Source organism: Leguminivora glycinivorella, chromosome 10 (assembly GCF_023078275.1).
Source record: "Leguminivora glycinivorella isolate SPB_JAAS2020 chromosome 10, LegGlyc_1.1, whole genome shotgun sequence".
NCBI lineage: Eukaryota > Metazoa > Arthropoda > Insecta > Lepidoptera > Tortricidae > Leguminivora > Leguminivora glycinivorella.
The window spans coordinates 22,844,480-22,861,476 of NC_062980.1; the positions used below are offsets into that span (position 1 = coordinate 22,844,480).

The window sequence follows — 16,997 nt, forward strand, 5'->3', positions numbered from 1 at the left end:
ACGAAGGATCGAGTTGTTTCTGTAATGCCTAATTTCACTGTGAAATAAAAGTTATTTTTATCGGTATCTATTATTTTTAATAAAATCATTGACAAATCGCGTTCGCGAGTTTCGGCGGATAGTGTTCACCCGACGTGCCCACACGATGTTTGACCGCGGGAGCGTTACGGGCCACAGTTCATTGCCTTATGTAAAACTTGAAATGGTGTTTCTTCCGTGAGTGACCGAAATAATACGGTGGCTTATGTGTACATTGTGTGTGAGTGAATTTAAAGTGTTACAATGTCGATTTCGACGGCACAAGTGTTGATGAAGAAGGGGAAGAGAGGTGCAGCCGCGTACATTAGCGCGGATTGCGCGAGCGGATCCCCTCAGCACCTGGGTCCGCTGCTGGACGTGCTCCTGAATCCCAGCAAGGCCATCGACGAATGGGAGACGATCGACTGGTGCCGCTGGCTGCTGGCCGGCGGCCGCACGCCCGACGAGTTCGCGGCTGTCGGTGAGTTCACCCAGCTAACTGTACTCTACAATTATTTCTTTCTTTCTAGGTTATAACTGCTTTATTGCGTAGATTTGTGCAATATCTGCTATATTTGTGATCCGTGAGGTTCCATGCTAGTATAACTAGGACGTTTAAGGTCCTTTGAGCAGTGTGTTCAATTGGAATAAGTTTGACAGTTAGGACAGGTTAACTGTTAATTGACATGTATTCATTGTCTCGTTTTATGGAAAATTCTAATTTTATTATATTTGCTGAGTCCATGAGTATCTTTAGTATCAAATTGCTGCATATGTGATCAAGATCAATAATTAGTTAACATTTAAACCATGCTTTTGTATCGAAGTAAACAAATATAGTATGCCTGAAATGAATAGGAAAGGTGTATATTATATTAGTATTTTCTATAACCAATTGGAATAATACATTCAATCTCTTTATATTTTAATTCTACAAGTATTTGGAGTATCAAATTTGTACATTCAGTATATTTTATTGGTAATTTAGGTCAGTTAAAGGTGCAGTTCATACTGGGCAATCAATATAAATACTAACCATCCTGATTTAACTATTATCAGAAAAGTAAGTAACCTAATATGATTGACTTTTTTACGTGGTAACTGATGGAGCACTCCATGAAATAGTCTACTGTTGCCCCATACAAATTCTAATTTTCTGCAAATTGGCTGGTGTAAGGCAGTGTTCCCACTTAAGCGTCGCGTGTCTCGGGGCGCGCAATGAGTGTGGATGCGTCTTATGAGTGTGGATGGTCCCTAAGAGGATTTCTTATTAAAGTAAGGTGCAGAATGATGCACAATAAATCTATTGCCATTTTTAAAAATTGAAAAAAAAAAAAACAACATATGACATGAAAAGATGATAGTTTCATGTCAAAGACGAATAGAGAGGAGTTTGGTAAAGATACAGAAGATAGATAAGATCACTCAATAATCCGAGGCAAAACTAAGATCATAGATGCACTCAGCCAAGCCCAGATACAAAAATGGAGAATGGCTGGCCATGTTGCTAGGTACAGATGTTATTATATGCCATAGATCAAGCAAACATATCTACTTAGACTGTCAAAGGAACTCAATAAAATCCACTGAGTTGTCCATCTTTATTCACAGCTTTCGGGCGTCAATTTTTGTAAGTTGAAGTCAACAAAAACATAAAAAATGCCTTGTTACGTGATATTTAATTGCAACAACATAAAAATTATGAACATTCAAGGGGCTGAGACGTATTTAAAATCACAGGCAAGTAACAACTTCAGTACAAAATCTGACATGCTCGGCCTCTATACAAATAGATCAACTTGTTTCTTCTATGTCAATCTTGTTCTGTGTTGCTAGGCTCCAGGGTGATAGATGGACCATTCGAACAACAGCTTGGAAAAAGAAACAAGAGCTGGCCATTAGTACGGAAAGGCGACTTGGTAAAAGTAGCTGGGATCAGCTGGATATGGGTAGCCCAAGACCGCATCGGCCATCACAACTAATGTAGAATGTAGTCTGCCTCCTCAGGATATCTCCTTACTTAGTCGCTACAACTATCATCTGGAAAGATGCTGTGGCCAATGATGATGATGAAGACTGCATCAAATGTAGTCAGCTGAAAGAGGCCTGTACCTCAAATGAGGGTTCTGGTGTAACATAAATGTTAGTTTACCCGTTGACCACGAACGCTGTAAAGAGTTCGAAACGTCGGGATGAATTTTAAATTCATTATACGCAATTTCATCCGTTTCAATCAATCAATCAATCAATATTTATTTTATTTTTCCATAGTTTTATTTCATTGTAAACTAACAATAAGTTGTTTTTTACCAGACATAAAGGCTTTTTATTTTTTAACCCCCGACGCAAAAACGACGGGGTGTTATAAGTTTGACTTGTCTGTCTGTCTGTGGCATCGTAGCTCCCGAACGGATGAACCGATTTAGATTTAGTTTTTTTTTGTCTGAAAGCTGAGTTAGTCGGGAGTGTTCTTAGCCATGTTTCATGAAAATTGGTCTACTATGTTGCGGTCGGGATTTTTTACAAAATTTTAATTTTGTGGTTAGGTTATATATGATGCGTTTGTATGGGACTGCCCATGGAATGCTCGTGAGGTTTTTACCAGGTTTGGGTCTTGGACTATTTTGTATTAGTTGTTTTCCTATTGTACATACATACATACAATCACGCCTGTATCCCATAAAGGGGTAGGCAGAACACATGAAACCACTAAAGCTTCAGTGCCACTCTTGGCAAATAAGGGGTTGAAAGAAAACGAAACTGTGACATTGCAGTGACAGGTTGCCAGCCTCTCGCCTACGCCACAATTTTCCCCATATTTTCCTATTGTACATTGCATTAATAATATTTTTATTACAACGTTCATTATCATCTGCCATCTTAATCTAATTTTAACAACAGTCATGTTTACAATACTGATAACTGATAAGAGTTGACATGTTTTTTTATTATTGTTTGGTGGTTGTATAACCATTAGTTTAGTGGGATAGGGTCATTAACAATGCTCAACTAATGGCTTTATCATGTCTAGAACCTATTATAAACAATTAGACAGTATTGAACATAGTTAAAAGCCTGTTCGGGTCACTGGTACATAAAATAATTTCATGACATATCTATGTCACATACCTTCTTCTTCTTCCTCGTTCCCTCAATGCTGAGGATCGCGACCACAAGTAGCATGTCTCCATTAAATAAATAAATAAATATTATAGGACATTCTTACACAGATTGACTGAGGCCCACGGTAAGCTCAAGAAGGCTTGTGTTGTGGGTACTCAGACAACGGTATATATAATATATAAATACTTATATACATACATAGAAAACATCCATGACTCGGGAACAAGTATCTGTGCTCATCACACAAATAAATGCCCTTACCGGGATTCGAACCCGGGACCGCGACGCAGCAGGCAGGGTCACTACCGACTGCGCCAGACCGGTCGTCCATTGAACGCGATCATAAGCCATGTAGACTGCACGATATAGGCTGTCGCCAGTCGACTTCTTGGAAATCAGGCATTACATTGTGGAAATCCATGTCAATCAAAATCTAGAAATCTATTCGCAGATTAGCAATGGAATGTTCTAGGTTTAGATTCGGATTAGTAAACTAGCAGGCCCCAGGCTCTCATATGAACCATAGTAAAATGCTCACATTATTCTGTCACTGAACTGGAACACTGAACTGATGAGTGATGAGTTGATGACCAGACAGGTCATGCAAATGTATTTATTTGTTGCAAATAAAGTATGCATCATCATCATCATCATCATCACAGTATGTATCACAGCTCTAGGAGCCTAGGATCCGCTTTTACAACTAATCCCAAGCACAGCAGTTGTACGAAAGCACCTGCCATCTGACCTTACAACCCAAAGGGAAATTAGGCCTTTTTGGGATTAGTCCAGTTTCCTTATGTTTTCCTTCAATGTAAGTAACAGTATGTAATAACATACCAATTGCAAAAACACCTTTAATTGCAGTCAGTAAGAAACTGTGACTGTTTACAGTCATGACTCATTTCGAGCTGTCATACCATTATTGAATATTTAACACATGAATAATTTTGTCTTAGGCTTTGAGTAATAAACACCTTTGTGTAGTTGTATAAATAAAAACTCCAAGGCTTTGAATTAGAGTTTATATTTGATAACTAGAAACTAAACGGTTTGTAACTAAATGATAGAGATACATTTATTTTTCAAAACAAGACAACTTTGTCTTTTGTAAAAATTATTCATAATATTTTCTTTGGCTATCACTTTGTTTCCAAACTAAATAAACTAGTAGAGGTAAACTCACTTCTAAAATAAGTAGATGCATCACTACACAAGAAAAAATGTCTATGCTTGTATTTTTAAGGTCTCCTAGAGACTATCTCAAAGTCCTATTCAACATCACAAGTCTGATAGGATTACTTGAGCAGCTGGGTTTGGCACAGTAGGACTAGCCCAAACTACAATACCCGACACCCAAACAAAATATTATTATTTTCGTTAAAATTGCCAAATATGGCAAAGAGCAGAGTAAGTACTTAGTAGTTGTTAATTTATTATATAAGTCTTGATGTTGGTCTTTTAGATGGCAAAGTCCAGACAGGTAATCTCAATTCCCTAGCATGGATTGTCTATTACTGCCGTGACTAGTGTAAACGAGGCCTAATCCTTTAAGACTTTTCCTCAAATGGTCAATCGCGGATGCTGGGCCTATCGGTGTCAGCGCACGGCCGTGTAACCCATGTGGGTCAAGCGCAGGGGTCAATGACACCGTGCCAAAACCAAACCTCGCACTTTGACAGCTTATAAACCCTATCGCGAAGATATAAGGCCTGTCGCCGGTGTCAGTGTCCGTCTTTAGAATGACTTGCGACTTTTTACACATGGTCGTTTAGAGGTGTGATCATGCCAAATTATTATGCGTCACATAATCGATTTGGATGTGACTCGGTGACGTCATTTAATGAAGACTGAAGCTTTAGGTAGGTATTACTAGCTTTTGCCCACGGCTTCGCTCGCGTTAAATTCTAAATTTGCGGAATGCTCCATACAAACGTCCACCCACCCCATCTTAGGGAAGTGGGGGGTTCGAAGGAGACAAAAAGTAGCCTATGTCAGTTATGTCACTCTCCATCCCTTCAACTATCTTCACTTAAAAAAATCCTGTCAATTCGTCGCTCGTCGCTCCGTTTTGCCGTGAAAGACGGACAAACAAACAGACACACAGTTTCCCATTTATAATATTAAGTATGGATAAAGGGGGAGAATTTTCTTACGACCTCGTGTATTATAATACTTTTTAGGGTTCCGTAGTCAACTAGGAACCCTTCTAGTTTCGCCATGTGTGTCTGTTCGTCCGTCCGTCCGTCCGTCCGCGGATAATCTCAGTAACCGTTAGCACTAGAAAGCTGAAATTTGGTACCAATATGTGTATCAATCACGCCAACAAAGTGCAAAAATAAAAAATGGAAAAAAATGCCCCTTCCCCCTACATGTAAACTGGGCTGATATTTTTTTTCATTCCAACCCCAACGTGTGATATATTGTTGGATAGGTATTGAAAAATTAATAAGGGTTTGCTAAGATTGTTTTTTTGATAATAATAATATTTTCGGAAATAATCGCTCCTAAAGGAAAAAAAAGTGCGTCCCCTCTAACTTTTGAACCATATGTTTAAAAAATATGAAAAAAATCACAAAAGTAGAACTTTATAAATACTTTCTAGGAAAATTGTTTTAAACTTGATAGGTTCAGTAGTTTTTGAGAAAAATACGGAAAACTACGGAACCCTACACAGAGCGTGGCCCGACACGCTCTTGGCCGGTTTTTTTTATTTAGTCGTATGGCAACGAACAGAAACATTCATAGGTTAAAATTAAGTCCAATCAGCCATTTATTGGCCTCGTCGCTAAGGGTGATCAGGTCTTCTGGAGGTCCGTAGGAAGATTACCTTAGATTCCCTACACGTGTCCCCTGGGTGGTGCTAAAGAGTACCTAATCAACTTTGGCTGCTGCACTGCACTTTTTATGAGAGCCTCGCAGCAAATGCAGCAATATACAGAAACAGAGTTTGTCCACTGCTATTTTAATACTTAATTAACAAGTCTACTAATAATCATTATAGTAAAGGAATGACTAATTAAATCTGTTATGTATTCTACGAAATTGCTAAGATTTTAAGGTTTATATTAAGCTATGAGTTTTATGTTAATTGCTTTTGGCTTAAGCGCTTACCTTTATAGGTTGCTATTAGCCTTTTATTTTAACGATGATTTTACCTGCCTTGCTCGTAAACAGATTTAGTACTCATGCCAGTATTGTGGAAAAGTGCGATTTCTAATCGTATCCAATAGTTCCATAAGTAAGACGCGCCCCCAGGAGGCGCGGCGGCGTCGCGGCGCGCTCCACGACGCCTGGACCTGGAGGCACATCTTACGTCCTTCTTAGGGACCGGCCACACCAGAGCGTCGCGTGTCTCGGGGCACGCAACGGACGTCTCCGCCACGCCGCCTGAATGTAATTCAAAAAGTGGGGTCGGTCCCTTAGACATTGATGTAATTTTATTTTCACCACACCAACTGGTATATAGTTACTTTGCTATTCGAAAACAGATAGCAAAATTGTATTTTATCCACGAGAGTGCAAAAGTAATTTCATACATTTTAACTTGATATGATGATATCATAAGCTCGCTAACAGATTTTACCTATAAATGATGAGTTTGAATCATAAATATTGAATAGATTGATGGATTTAATTTAGTTTGATGTTTTGTAGTTGGTGGGGTGAAACATTTTGTGTTTCACTCGGTGGCAAAGTTTGTTTAATCTTCATGCCTTGAAACCGTAGCAACGCTCATGATTCCACTTTTTGATCCACTTGCTACGGTCGCGGATCAGTATTAAAATCTTGCGCTCGCTCGGGTATAGTGATGGGTCGTCGGTAAAATACTCGTTACCAGTATTTTTCCATTTGGGAATATTACCAGTAAAATACCAATCTTACCGGTAATATTACCAAAACCCGGTAATATACAAAATTAGCGATTTTTATGAGACGCGATGGTTATTTTTTTAATTATGTATTACTAAGTCGCCGCCATAAAACTTAAAAAAACCCGTAGAGTGCCTCGGGGAGTAAATTACCAATCTTACTAGTAATATTCCCAAAAATACCGAGTAAATTACCAGTCTTACTGGAAACATTCCTTTCCTACATCGTCACCAACTGCAAATATACTTCGTATAATTTTGTGGTATCATGTAGCAGAAATATCTGATATTTGAATATTTTGTCCCTGTTCCATAAAATATAAAAACTATTTATTAAACTTATAACTTTGCACACATCAGGCTAAATAGTAGGAAATTGACAGCTTTGGTTAGAGTGGAACCTACCCAAATTTATTTATTTTGACAAAAATTGTACTCAACGATATAAACGTAATTAGCTAATTACCGTAAACTGGGGTTACTTTGATACTTGGGGTTACATTGATAAAAACTTCGTTTTTTAACGCAAAATTCTACATGTCCCAACCCAACGCATCTGTCCATTTTTTTAACGGCGTTGGCACTATATTATAGTTACTTCCATTAGTTGCTCTAACGCAGCGAAAAAGTATAGTCGTGGGCAGTGCAAATCACGTGTCAAAATATAAGTATAGTATATCGCTATTTATCATGTTCAAATAACTTCTAAACTAACTTAGTGGGTATTAAAGGTAAAAGGTTCTCAGTGAATTATTAGCTTGCTAGACATATTTTAGGTATATCATTGTATTGAGTTTCGTGTTAAAATTCAAACTGCGCATTTTATTACTAATTATTTAATTTGTGGGGTGTCTTTGATCACCTGCATGGGGTAACATTGACCATGCTTACACAAAGTTGATTATTGTGTATTATGTCAAGGTACTTATTGAGACTGATAATTTGATCTCTTTTTGTGATAAATATTGAGACAATCTTACATAAAGTTGATTTTTCGTAGATGGTAATTTATATGTTTGATCAAAGTAATCCCAAAATAGCATACTTTTGCAGTTTGTTTGCAGTTTGTGCAGTTGCTTTATAGCAGTTGTAACTTTTGTACCTGCGAACAGATTTTTATGTTTCCTTGAGATAAAATACTTCTGTAAGGGGTTACATTCGATTACCACAAAAAACCTAGTTTTAGTTTTTTTTTCTCCGTACATTATTTTATTAGCATTTCTAGATTTTTAGCAGCGAAAGACTAAAAAAAGTTGATGTTAGAGAAGTTTAAACTTTGAAACTGATCAATGTAACCCCAGTTTACGGTACCTATCTATTGTAATACAATTGCAAGTCTGCATTAGGTACCCAATAACTTTGTGTTAACTATGTGTGTGTACAGAATAGGTAATGTGAAACAAAACCAGCAAAGTCCGAGTAGGACGGCCGATTTTTTTCTCTTTTTTACTCTCAGGTACAGTAAGAAGTGAAACTCCATTATCGGATCATTTTTCTACTATTTACAGTTTAACGAAAATTTGTTAGATGAGATTTAAGCATAAAATATTACCCTATTAATTTTCTATATTTACAATACAGAAACTAATCTGTGTGCCTACGGCTGTGTAAGTGCGTTTTCACATTATCCGATCCGATATCGGAAGTCGGAAGGATTTCAATGGAAAAAATCCAAGATGGCGCCTGTAATGTATGGGATATGGGTCCGACATCCGATATCGGATCGGATAATGTGAAAACGCACTAACCCTGCCTTACCACCTTTCGGTTCTATGGTCCTAGTACTACTACAGGTGATAGGAAATATGGATATTTGCAGGAAATTTTCTATTATTTCGCCTTCCGGTTCTGCGGCCCTGGTACTACAGGAGATCAAAAATATGGTGTAGCTGGGAAAAATTATAAATGAAAATGTTTATACAGACAGACACGTTGCTACAGATGTAGTGCAAAAGCCGAAAGGCTTTTCCTTCGTATTTTTACGGAAACGTTCGTATTTGCCATGCTAGTTCAGACATTGTCAGTACGTCTTATACTGAGACTGGCTGAAATAGCATCACACGCTCGTACATTTCCGTAAAAGTATGAAGAAATTCTTTTCGCACTAAATTTGTAATCTGTGAGTAGCCACATTTCTTAAATTATTTATTAATTAATTAAAAAAAAAACACAATTTTGAGATGCCTATAATTCTAGTATAAGAAGCTCTTTGATGTGATATGTAACATGTAACACAATCTTTCATTTAAAAAAAAATAATTATTACATTACCTAAAGTGACCCCTTATGATAGAAATGTATTAATGTAAGTGACATTTCCGTTTTTGGGTCATAAGGTTACATACGTCTATCAAATTTCAAGTTATTCGAATCCGTAGTTTCGGAGAAAATTGGCTGTGTCTGTGACAGACGGACGGTGTCACAGACCTTAGAGGCTGGCCTATAAGGGTTCTGTTTTTCCATTTTGAGGTACGGAACCCTAATACAACAAATTAAAACTGATTTAACAATTTTTTGTTATATTTTCGCCATATTATTCCTTAAAATTATGATTCATTGCAACTTTCATATCATACTACTATAGAAATATTACCAGTAAGATTGGTAAAATACTCGGTAGTATTGGGAATATTACTGGTAATATTGGTAGTTTACTAAATGACGTTAGGTAGGTATTATTTTTTGTTATAATACAGTGCAACATGTCTCCTTTGTATAAATAAACACAAAAGAAATATTTTTTATCTATTTTTATGTCTATATTTCTCTAAATTACCGCCTAGTGGTAATATTACTAGTAACATTACTGGTAAAATACTCGTTTTAGTAATATTACCGGTAACGACCCATCACTACTCGGGTATCAATATTGGCGTGACGTGCGGTTAAACAACAACTTTGCCCCCTTGTGAAACAAATAACTATTTACAGTCGGAATTACGTTCTAAGATGGAAAGTAAAGGCTTTATATTCAAATCTAATTTAGCTCTGTACCGAATGGGCAAACTATTATAATAAAATGTAAATGTTCATTTCCAATGAAAATTAAACGCCTGACGAGAAGGGTTGCTACATCAGAGCTGCTGTTGGACGTAATTTATGTCCATCATCCAGTCATCATTTCATCAAGGACATCATTTCGTCAACGAGGAACCTTGTGTGACATTGCACCCAAACCGCCGCAAAATGTGGGCATATCATCATTAATGCCAATTCCCTATGAAAATCGAGCGCGAGCGAGCGAGGAACGCTCGAACAGAGTTGTCACAAACGAGTTGGTCGTTTATAGTCATCAAGGCCGCTCTGCGCACCTCGATGCAATATGCAGGACGAGGAAGTAGATAAGCTGACATTCAGGATTAATCCTCGTTTTTTAAAGGCCCTAATACGGCAATGATGCCCTAATTTGTCAAATAAATGTGCCATTTCAGAACTTCATTTTATTCAGATGTAAATGCTGTTACGATACGATACGAACATATTGTCATTTCGGTAGCTCCTTAAATTGGTCTTAGGTCTTACTGATACAGATCACGAAAGGATAGCTTCTTTTAGTAGTTAAATGCTATAATTTTTGTATAAAATTGGCATGGGAGTAGAATTTAACGAAGTAATTTACAGCTAACAAACTAATACTATTACTATACTAAAAAAACTAAAAGGCCCTTTATGTAAGGAATGGGTACGCATCAAGCATCGATGCTTCGAGTCACGTAGGACAATGTAGAATTCTAGACCAAACCGACACGTTCGAGGTCTTGGTCACGGCCACTAGCTTAGTTTCATACCTCCGTGAAGTTGACCGCCCCATATCGAGTGCCCGCAAATTACATATCTATATCGTTAGTTCATCGTTAGTTCACGTTAGTTCAGTATGTGAAATCGTTAGGATCCGATAACAACATCACTTTTTTTAAAAAACAAAATGGAGGGGGCCAACTTCACGCTACCGCCCCAAAACTGATTTTACGGTTTTTGTCAATTGGAATCGAAAGATAATCGTTAATAGACGTTAGTTCAGTATATAAAATCGTTAGGATCCGATTAGAAGTATTTTTTTTTTTTAAATGAAGTGGGGCGGCCAACTTCACGCTACCGCCCCAAATTCGATTTTACGATTTCTATCAATTGAATTCGAAAGATAATCGTTAGTAGACGTTAGTTCAGTATATAAAATCGTTAGGATCCGATTAGAAGTATTTTTTTTTTTTAAATGAAGTGGGGCGGCCAACTTCACGCTACCGCCCCAAACTCGATTTTACGATTTCTGTCAATTGAATTCGAAAGATAATCGTTAGTAGACGTTAGTTCAGTATATAAAATCGTTAGGATCCGATTAGAAGTATTTTTTTTTTAATGAAGTGGGGCGGCCAACTTCAGGCTACACCGCCCCAAACTCGATTTTACTATTTCTGTCAATTAGAATCGAAAGATGATCGTTAGTTGACGTTAGTTCAGTATATAAAATCGTTAGGATCCGATTAGAAGTATTTTTTTTTAAAAAATGAAGTGGGGCGGCCAACTTCAGGCTACACCGCCCCAAACTCGATTTTACTATTTCTGTCAATTAGAATCGAAAGATGATCGTTAGTTGACGTTAGTTCAGTATATAAAATCGTTAGGATCCTAAGTGCAACACCACTACGCATTATTCATTTAAATGGGGGAACCCAAAACATAGGTTGCAGCAGTAAACTGTTTTTATGGCTTCTATCGTGCAAAATCGATATGGATTTGTTAGTTCATCGTTAGTTCACGACGTTTAGTATGTGAAATCATTACGATCCAATAAAAACATAAATTTTTCACTCATAGAAGATTCGCCATAAAAAAATAAAACTTAAAAATTTTAAAAACTCAACTTATGGTCCTATATCGAAGGTCGAAAAAAATACTTGGGATCGGATTCTTACGATGCCACTGTGTGAATACGTTCAAAAGACGTTGCTCAATCAAGATACACAGGTCACTTGCGGGCACTCGTAGAAGATTCGCCATAAAAGCATAAAACTTGAAAATTTTGAAAACTCAAGTTATGGTCCTATGTCGAAGGCCGAAAAAAATACTTGGGATCGGATCCTTACGATGCCACTTTGTGAATACGTTCAAAAGACATTGCTTAATCATAATACATAGGTCATTGGCGGGCACTCGTAGAAGATTCACCATAAAAAAATAAAACTTAAAAAATTTAAGAACTCAACTTATGGTCCTATGTCGAAGGCCGAAAAAAATACTTGGGATCGGATCCTTACGATGCCACTTTGTGAATACCTTCAGAAGACGTTGCTCAATCATAATACACATGTCGTTTGCGGGCACTCGCTGAAGATTCGCCATAAAAAAATAAAACTTAAAAAATTGAAAAACTCAACTTATGGTCCTATGTCGAAGGCCGAAAAAAATACTTGGGATCGGATCCTTACGATGCCACTTTGTGAATACCTTCAGAAGACGTTGCTCAATCAAGATATTCAGGTCATTTGCGGGCACTCGCTGAAGATTCGCCATAAAAAAATAAAACTTAAAAAATTGAAAAACTCAACTTATGGTCCTATGTCGAAGGCCGAAAAAAATACTTGGGATCGGATCCTTACGATGCCACTTTGTGAATACCTTCAGAAGACGTTGCTCAATCAAGATACTCAGGTCATTTGCGGGCACTCGTAGTAGATTCGCCATAAAAAAATACAACTTGAAAATTTTAAAAACTCAACTTATGGTCCTATGTCGAAGGCCGAAAAAAATACTTGGGATCGGATCCTTACGATCCCACTTCGTGAATACTTTCAAAAGACGTTGCTGAATCAAGATACATAGGTCATTTGCGGGCACTCGCAGAAGATTCACCATAAAATAATAAAACTTGAAATTTTAAAAACTCAACTTATGGTCCTATGTCGAAGGCCGAAAAAAATACTTGGGATCGGATCCTTACGATGCCACTTTGTGAATACCTTCAGAAGACGTTGCTCAATCAAGATACTCAGGTCATTTGCGGGCACTCGTAGTAGATTCGCCATAAAAAAATACAACTTGAAAATTTTAAAAACTCAACTTATGGTCCTATGTCGAAGGCCGAAAAAAATACTTGGGATCGGATCCTTACGATCCCACTTCGTGAATACCTTCAAAAGACGTTGCTGAATCAAGATACATAGGTCATTTGCGGGCACTCGCAGATGATTCACCATAAAATAATAAAACTTGAAATTTTAAAAACTCAACTTATGGTCCTATGTCGAAGGCCGAAAACAATACTTGGGATCGGATCCTTACGATGCCACTTTGTGAATACCTTCAAAAGACGTTGCTCAATCAAGATACTTAGGTCATTTGCGGGCACTCGTAGTAGATTCGCCATAAAAAAATACAACTTGAAAATTTTAAAAACTCAACTTATGGTCCTATGTCGAAGGCCGAAAAAAATACTTGGGATCGGATCCTTACGATGCCACTTTGTGAATACCTTCAGAAGACGTTGTTAAATCAAGATACACAGGTCATTTGCGGGCACTCGTAGTAGATTCGCCATAAAAAAATACAACTTGAAAATTTTAAAAACTCAACTTATGGTCCTATGTCGAAGGCCGAAAAAATACTTGGGATCGGATCCTTACGATCCCACTTTGCGAATACCTTCAGAAGACGTTGTTCAATCAAGATACACAGGTCATTTGCGGGCACTCGTAGTAGCTTCGCCATAAAAAAATACAACTTGAAAATTTTAAAAACTCAACTTATGGTCCTATGTCGAAGGCCGAAAAAAATACTTGGGATCGGATCCTTACGATGCCACTTTGTGAATACCTTCAGAAGACGTTGCTGAATCAAGATACATAGGTCATTTGCGGGCACTCGCAGAAGATTCACCATAAAATAATAAAACATGAAATTTTTAAAAACTCAACTTATGGTCCTATGTCGAAGGCCGAAAAAAATACTTGGGATCGGATCCTTACGATTCCACTTTGTAAATACCTTCAGAAGATGTTGCTGAATCAAGATACATAGGTCATTTGCGGGCACTCGCAGAAGATTCACCATAAAATAATAAAACTTGAAATTTTTAAAAACTCAACTTATGGTCCTATGTCGAAGGCCGAAAAAAATACTTGGGATCGGATCCTTACGATCCCACTTTGTGAATACGTTCAGAAGACGTTGCTGAATCAAGATACATAGGTCATTTACGGGCACTCGTAGTAGATTCGCCATAAAAAAATACAACTTGAAAATTTTATAAACTCAACTTATGGTCCTATGTAGAAGGCCGAAAAAATACTTGGGATCGGATCCTTACGATGCCACTTTGTGAATACCTTTAGAAAACGTTGCTCAATCATAATACACATGTCGTTTGCGGGCACTCGCTGAAGATTCGCCATAAAAAAATAAAAATTAAAAAATTGAAAAACTCAACTTATGGTCCTATGTCGAAGGCCGAAAAAAATACTTGGGATCGGATCCTTACGATGCCACTTTGTGAATACCTTCAGAAGACGTTGCTCAATCAAGATACTCAGGTCATTTGCGGGCACTCGTAGTAGCTTCGACATAAAAAAATACAACTTGAAAATTTTAAAAACTCAACTTATGGTCCTATGTCGAAGGCCGAAAAAAATACTTGGGATCGGATCCTTACGCTGCCACTTTGTGATTACCTTCTGAAGATATTGCTTAATCATAATACCTAGGTTATTTGCGGGCACTCGTAGTAGATTCGCCATAAAAAAATACAACTTGAAAATTTTAAAAACTCAACTTATGGTCCTATGTCGAAGGCCGAAAAAAATACTTGGGATCGGATCCTTACGATGCCACTTTGTGAATACCTTCAGAAGACGTTGCTGAATCAAGATACATAGGTCATTTGCGGGCACTCGCAGAAGATTCACCATAAAATAATAAAACATGAAATTTTTAAAAACTCAACTTATGGTCCTATGTCGAAGGCCGAAAAAAATACTTGGGATCGGATCCTTACGATGCCACTTTGTGAATACCTTCAAAAGACGTTGCTCAATCAAGATACTTAGGTCATTTGCGGGCACTCGTAGTAGATTCGCCATAAAAAAATACAACTTGAAAATTTTAAAAACTCAACTTATGGTCCTATGTCGAAGGCCGAAAAAAATACTTGGGATCGGATCCTTACTATGCCACTTTGTGAATACCTTCAGAAGACGTTGTTAAATCAAGATACACAGGTCATTTGCGGGCACTCGTAGTAGATTCGCCATAAAAAAATACAACTTGAAAATTTTAAAAACTCAACTTATGGTCCTATGTCGAAGGCCGAAAAAAATACTTGGGATCGGATCCTTACGATGCCACTTTGTGAATACCTTCAGAAGACGTTGCTAAATCAAGATACACAGGTCATTTGCGGGCACTCGTAGTAGATTCGCCATAAAAAAATACAACTTGAAAATTTTAAAAACTCAACTTATGGTCCTATGTCGAAGGCCGAAAAAAATACTTGGGATCGGATCCTTACGATGCCACTTTGTGAATACCTTCAGAAGACGTTGCTGAATCAAGATACATAGGTCATTTGCGGGCACTCGCAGAAGATTCACCATAAAATAATAAAACATGAAATTTTTAAAAACTCAACTTATGGTCCTATGTCGAAGGCCGAAAACAATACTTGGGATCGGATCCTTACGATTCCACTTTGTAAATACCTTCAGAAGACGTTGCTGAATCAAGATACATAGGTCATTTGCGGGCACTCGCAGAAGATTCACCATAAAATAATAAAACTTGAAATTTTTAAAAACTCAACTTATGGTCCTATGTCGAAGGCCGAAAAAAATACTTGGGATCGGATCCTTACGATCCCACTTTGTGAATACGTTCAAAAGACGTTGTTCAATCATAATACACAGGTAATTTGCGGGCACTCGTAGAAGATTCACCATAAAAGCATACAACTTGAAAATTTAAAAACTCAACTTATGGTCCTATATCGAAGGCCGAAAATAATACTTGGGATTGGATCCTTACGATGCCACTTTGTGAATACCTTGAAAGAACGTTGCTTAATCAAGATACACAGGTCATTTGCGGGCACTCATAGAAGATTCGCCATAAAAAAATATAACTTAAAAAATTGAAGAACTCAACTTATGGTCCTATGTCGAAGGCCGAAAAAAATACTTGGGATCGGATCCTTACGATGCTACTTTGTGAATACCTTCAGAAGACGTTGCTCAATCATAATACATATGTCGTTTGCGGGCACTCGCTGAAGATTCGCCATAAAAAAATAAAATTAAAAAATTGAAAAACTAAACTTATGGTCCTATGTCGAAGGCCGAAAAAATACTTGGGATCGGATCCTTACGATGCCACTTTGTGAATACCTTCAGAAGACGTTGCTCAATCAAGATACTCAGGTCATTTGCGGGCACTCGTAGTAGCTTCGCCATCAAAAAATACAACTTGAAAATTTTAAAAACTCAACTTATGGTCCTATGTCGAAGGCTGAAAAAAATACTTGGGATCGGATCCTTACGCTGCCACTTTGTGAATACCTTCAGAAAATGTGGCTGAATCAAGATACATAGGTCATTTGCGGGCACTCGCAGAAGATTCACCATAAAATAATAAAACTTGAAATTTTTAAAAACTCAACTTATGGTCCTATGTCGAAGGCCGAAAAAAATACTTGGGATCGGATCCTTACGATGCCACTTTGTGAATACCTTCAGAAGACGTTGCTGAATCAAGATACATAGGTCATTTGCGGGCACTCGTAGTAGATTCGCCATAAAAAAATACAACTTGAAAATTTTAAAAACTCAACTTATGGTCCTATGTCGAAGGCCGAAAAAAATACTTGGGATCGGATCCTTACGATCCCACTTCGTGAATACTTTCAAAAGACGTTGCTGAATCAAGATACATAGGTCATTTGCGGGCACTCGCAGAAGATTCACCATAAAATAATAAAACATGAAATTTTTAAAAACTCAA

General features: G+C 37.5%; 1 protein-coding gene across 1 annotated transcript in view; it reads left to right on the top strand.

The window, feature by feature from the left end:
* LOC125230309 (E3 ubiquitin-protein ligase Ubr3) overlaps nt 1–16,997 on the top strand; it is a 182,319-nt gene continuing 165,322 nt past the window's right edge. Inside the window, exon 1 of the mRNA XM_048135438.1 lies at nt 1–499. Within this exon, the coding sequence (XP_047991395.1) occupies nt 283–499 (217 nt within the window). The 5' untranslated portion in view covers nt 1–282. The remainder of the gene's footprint in view (nt 500–16,997) is intronic.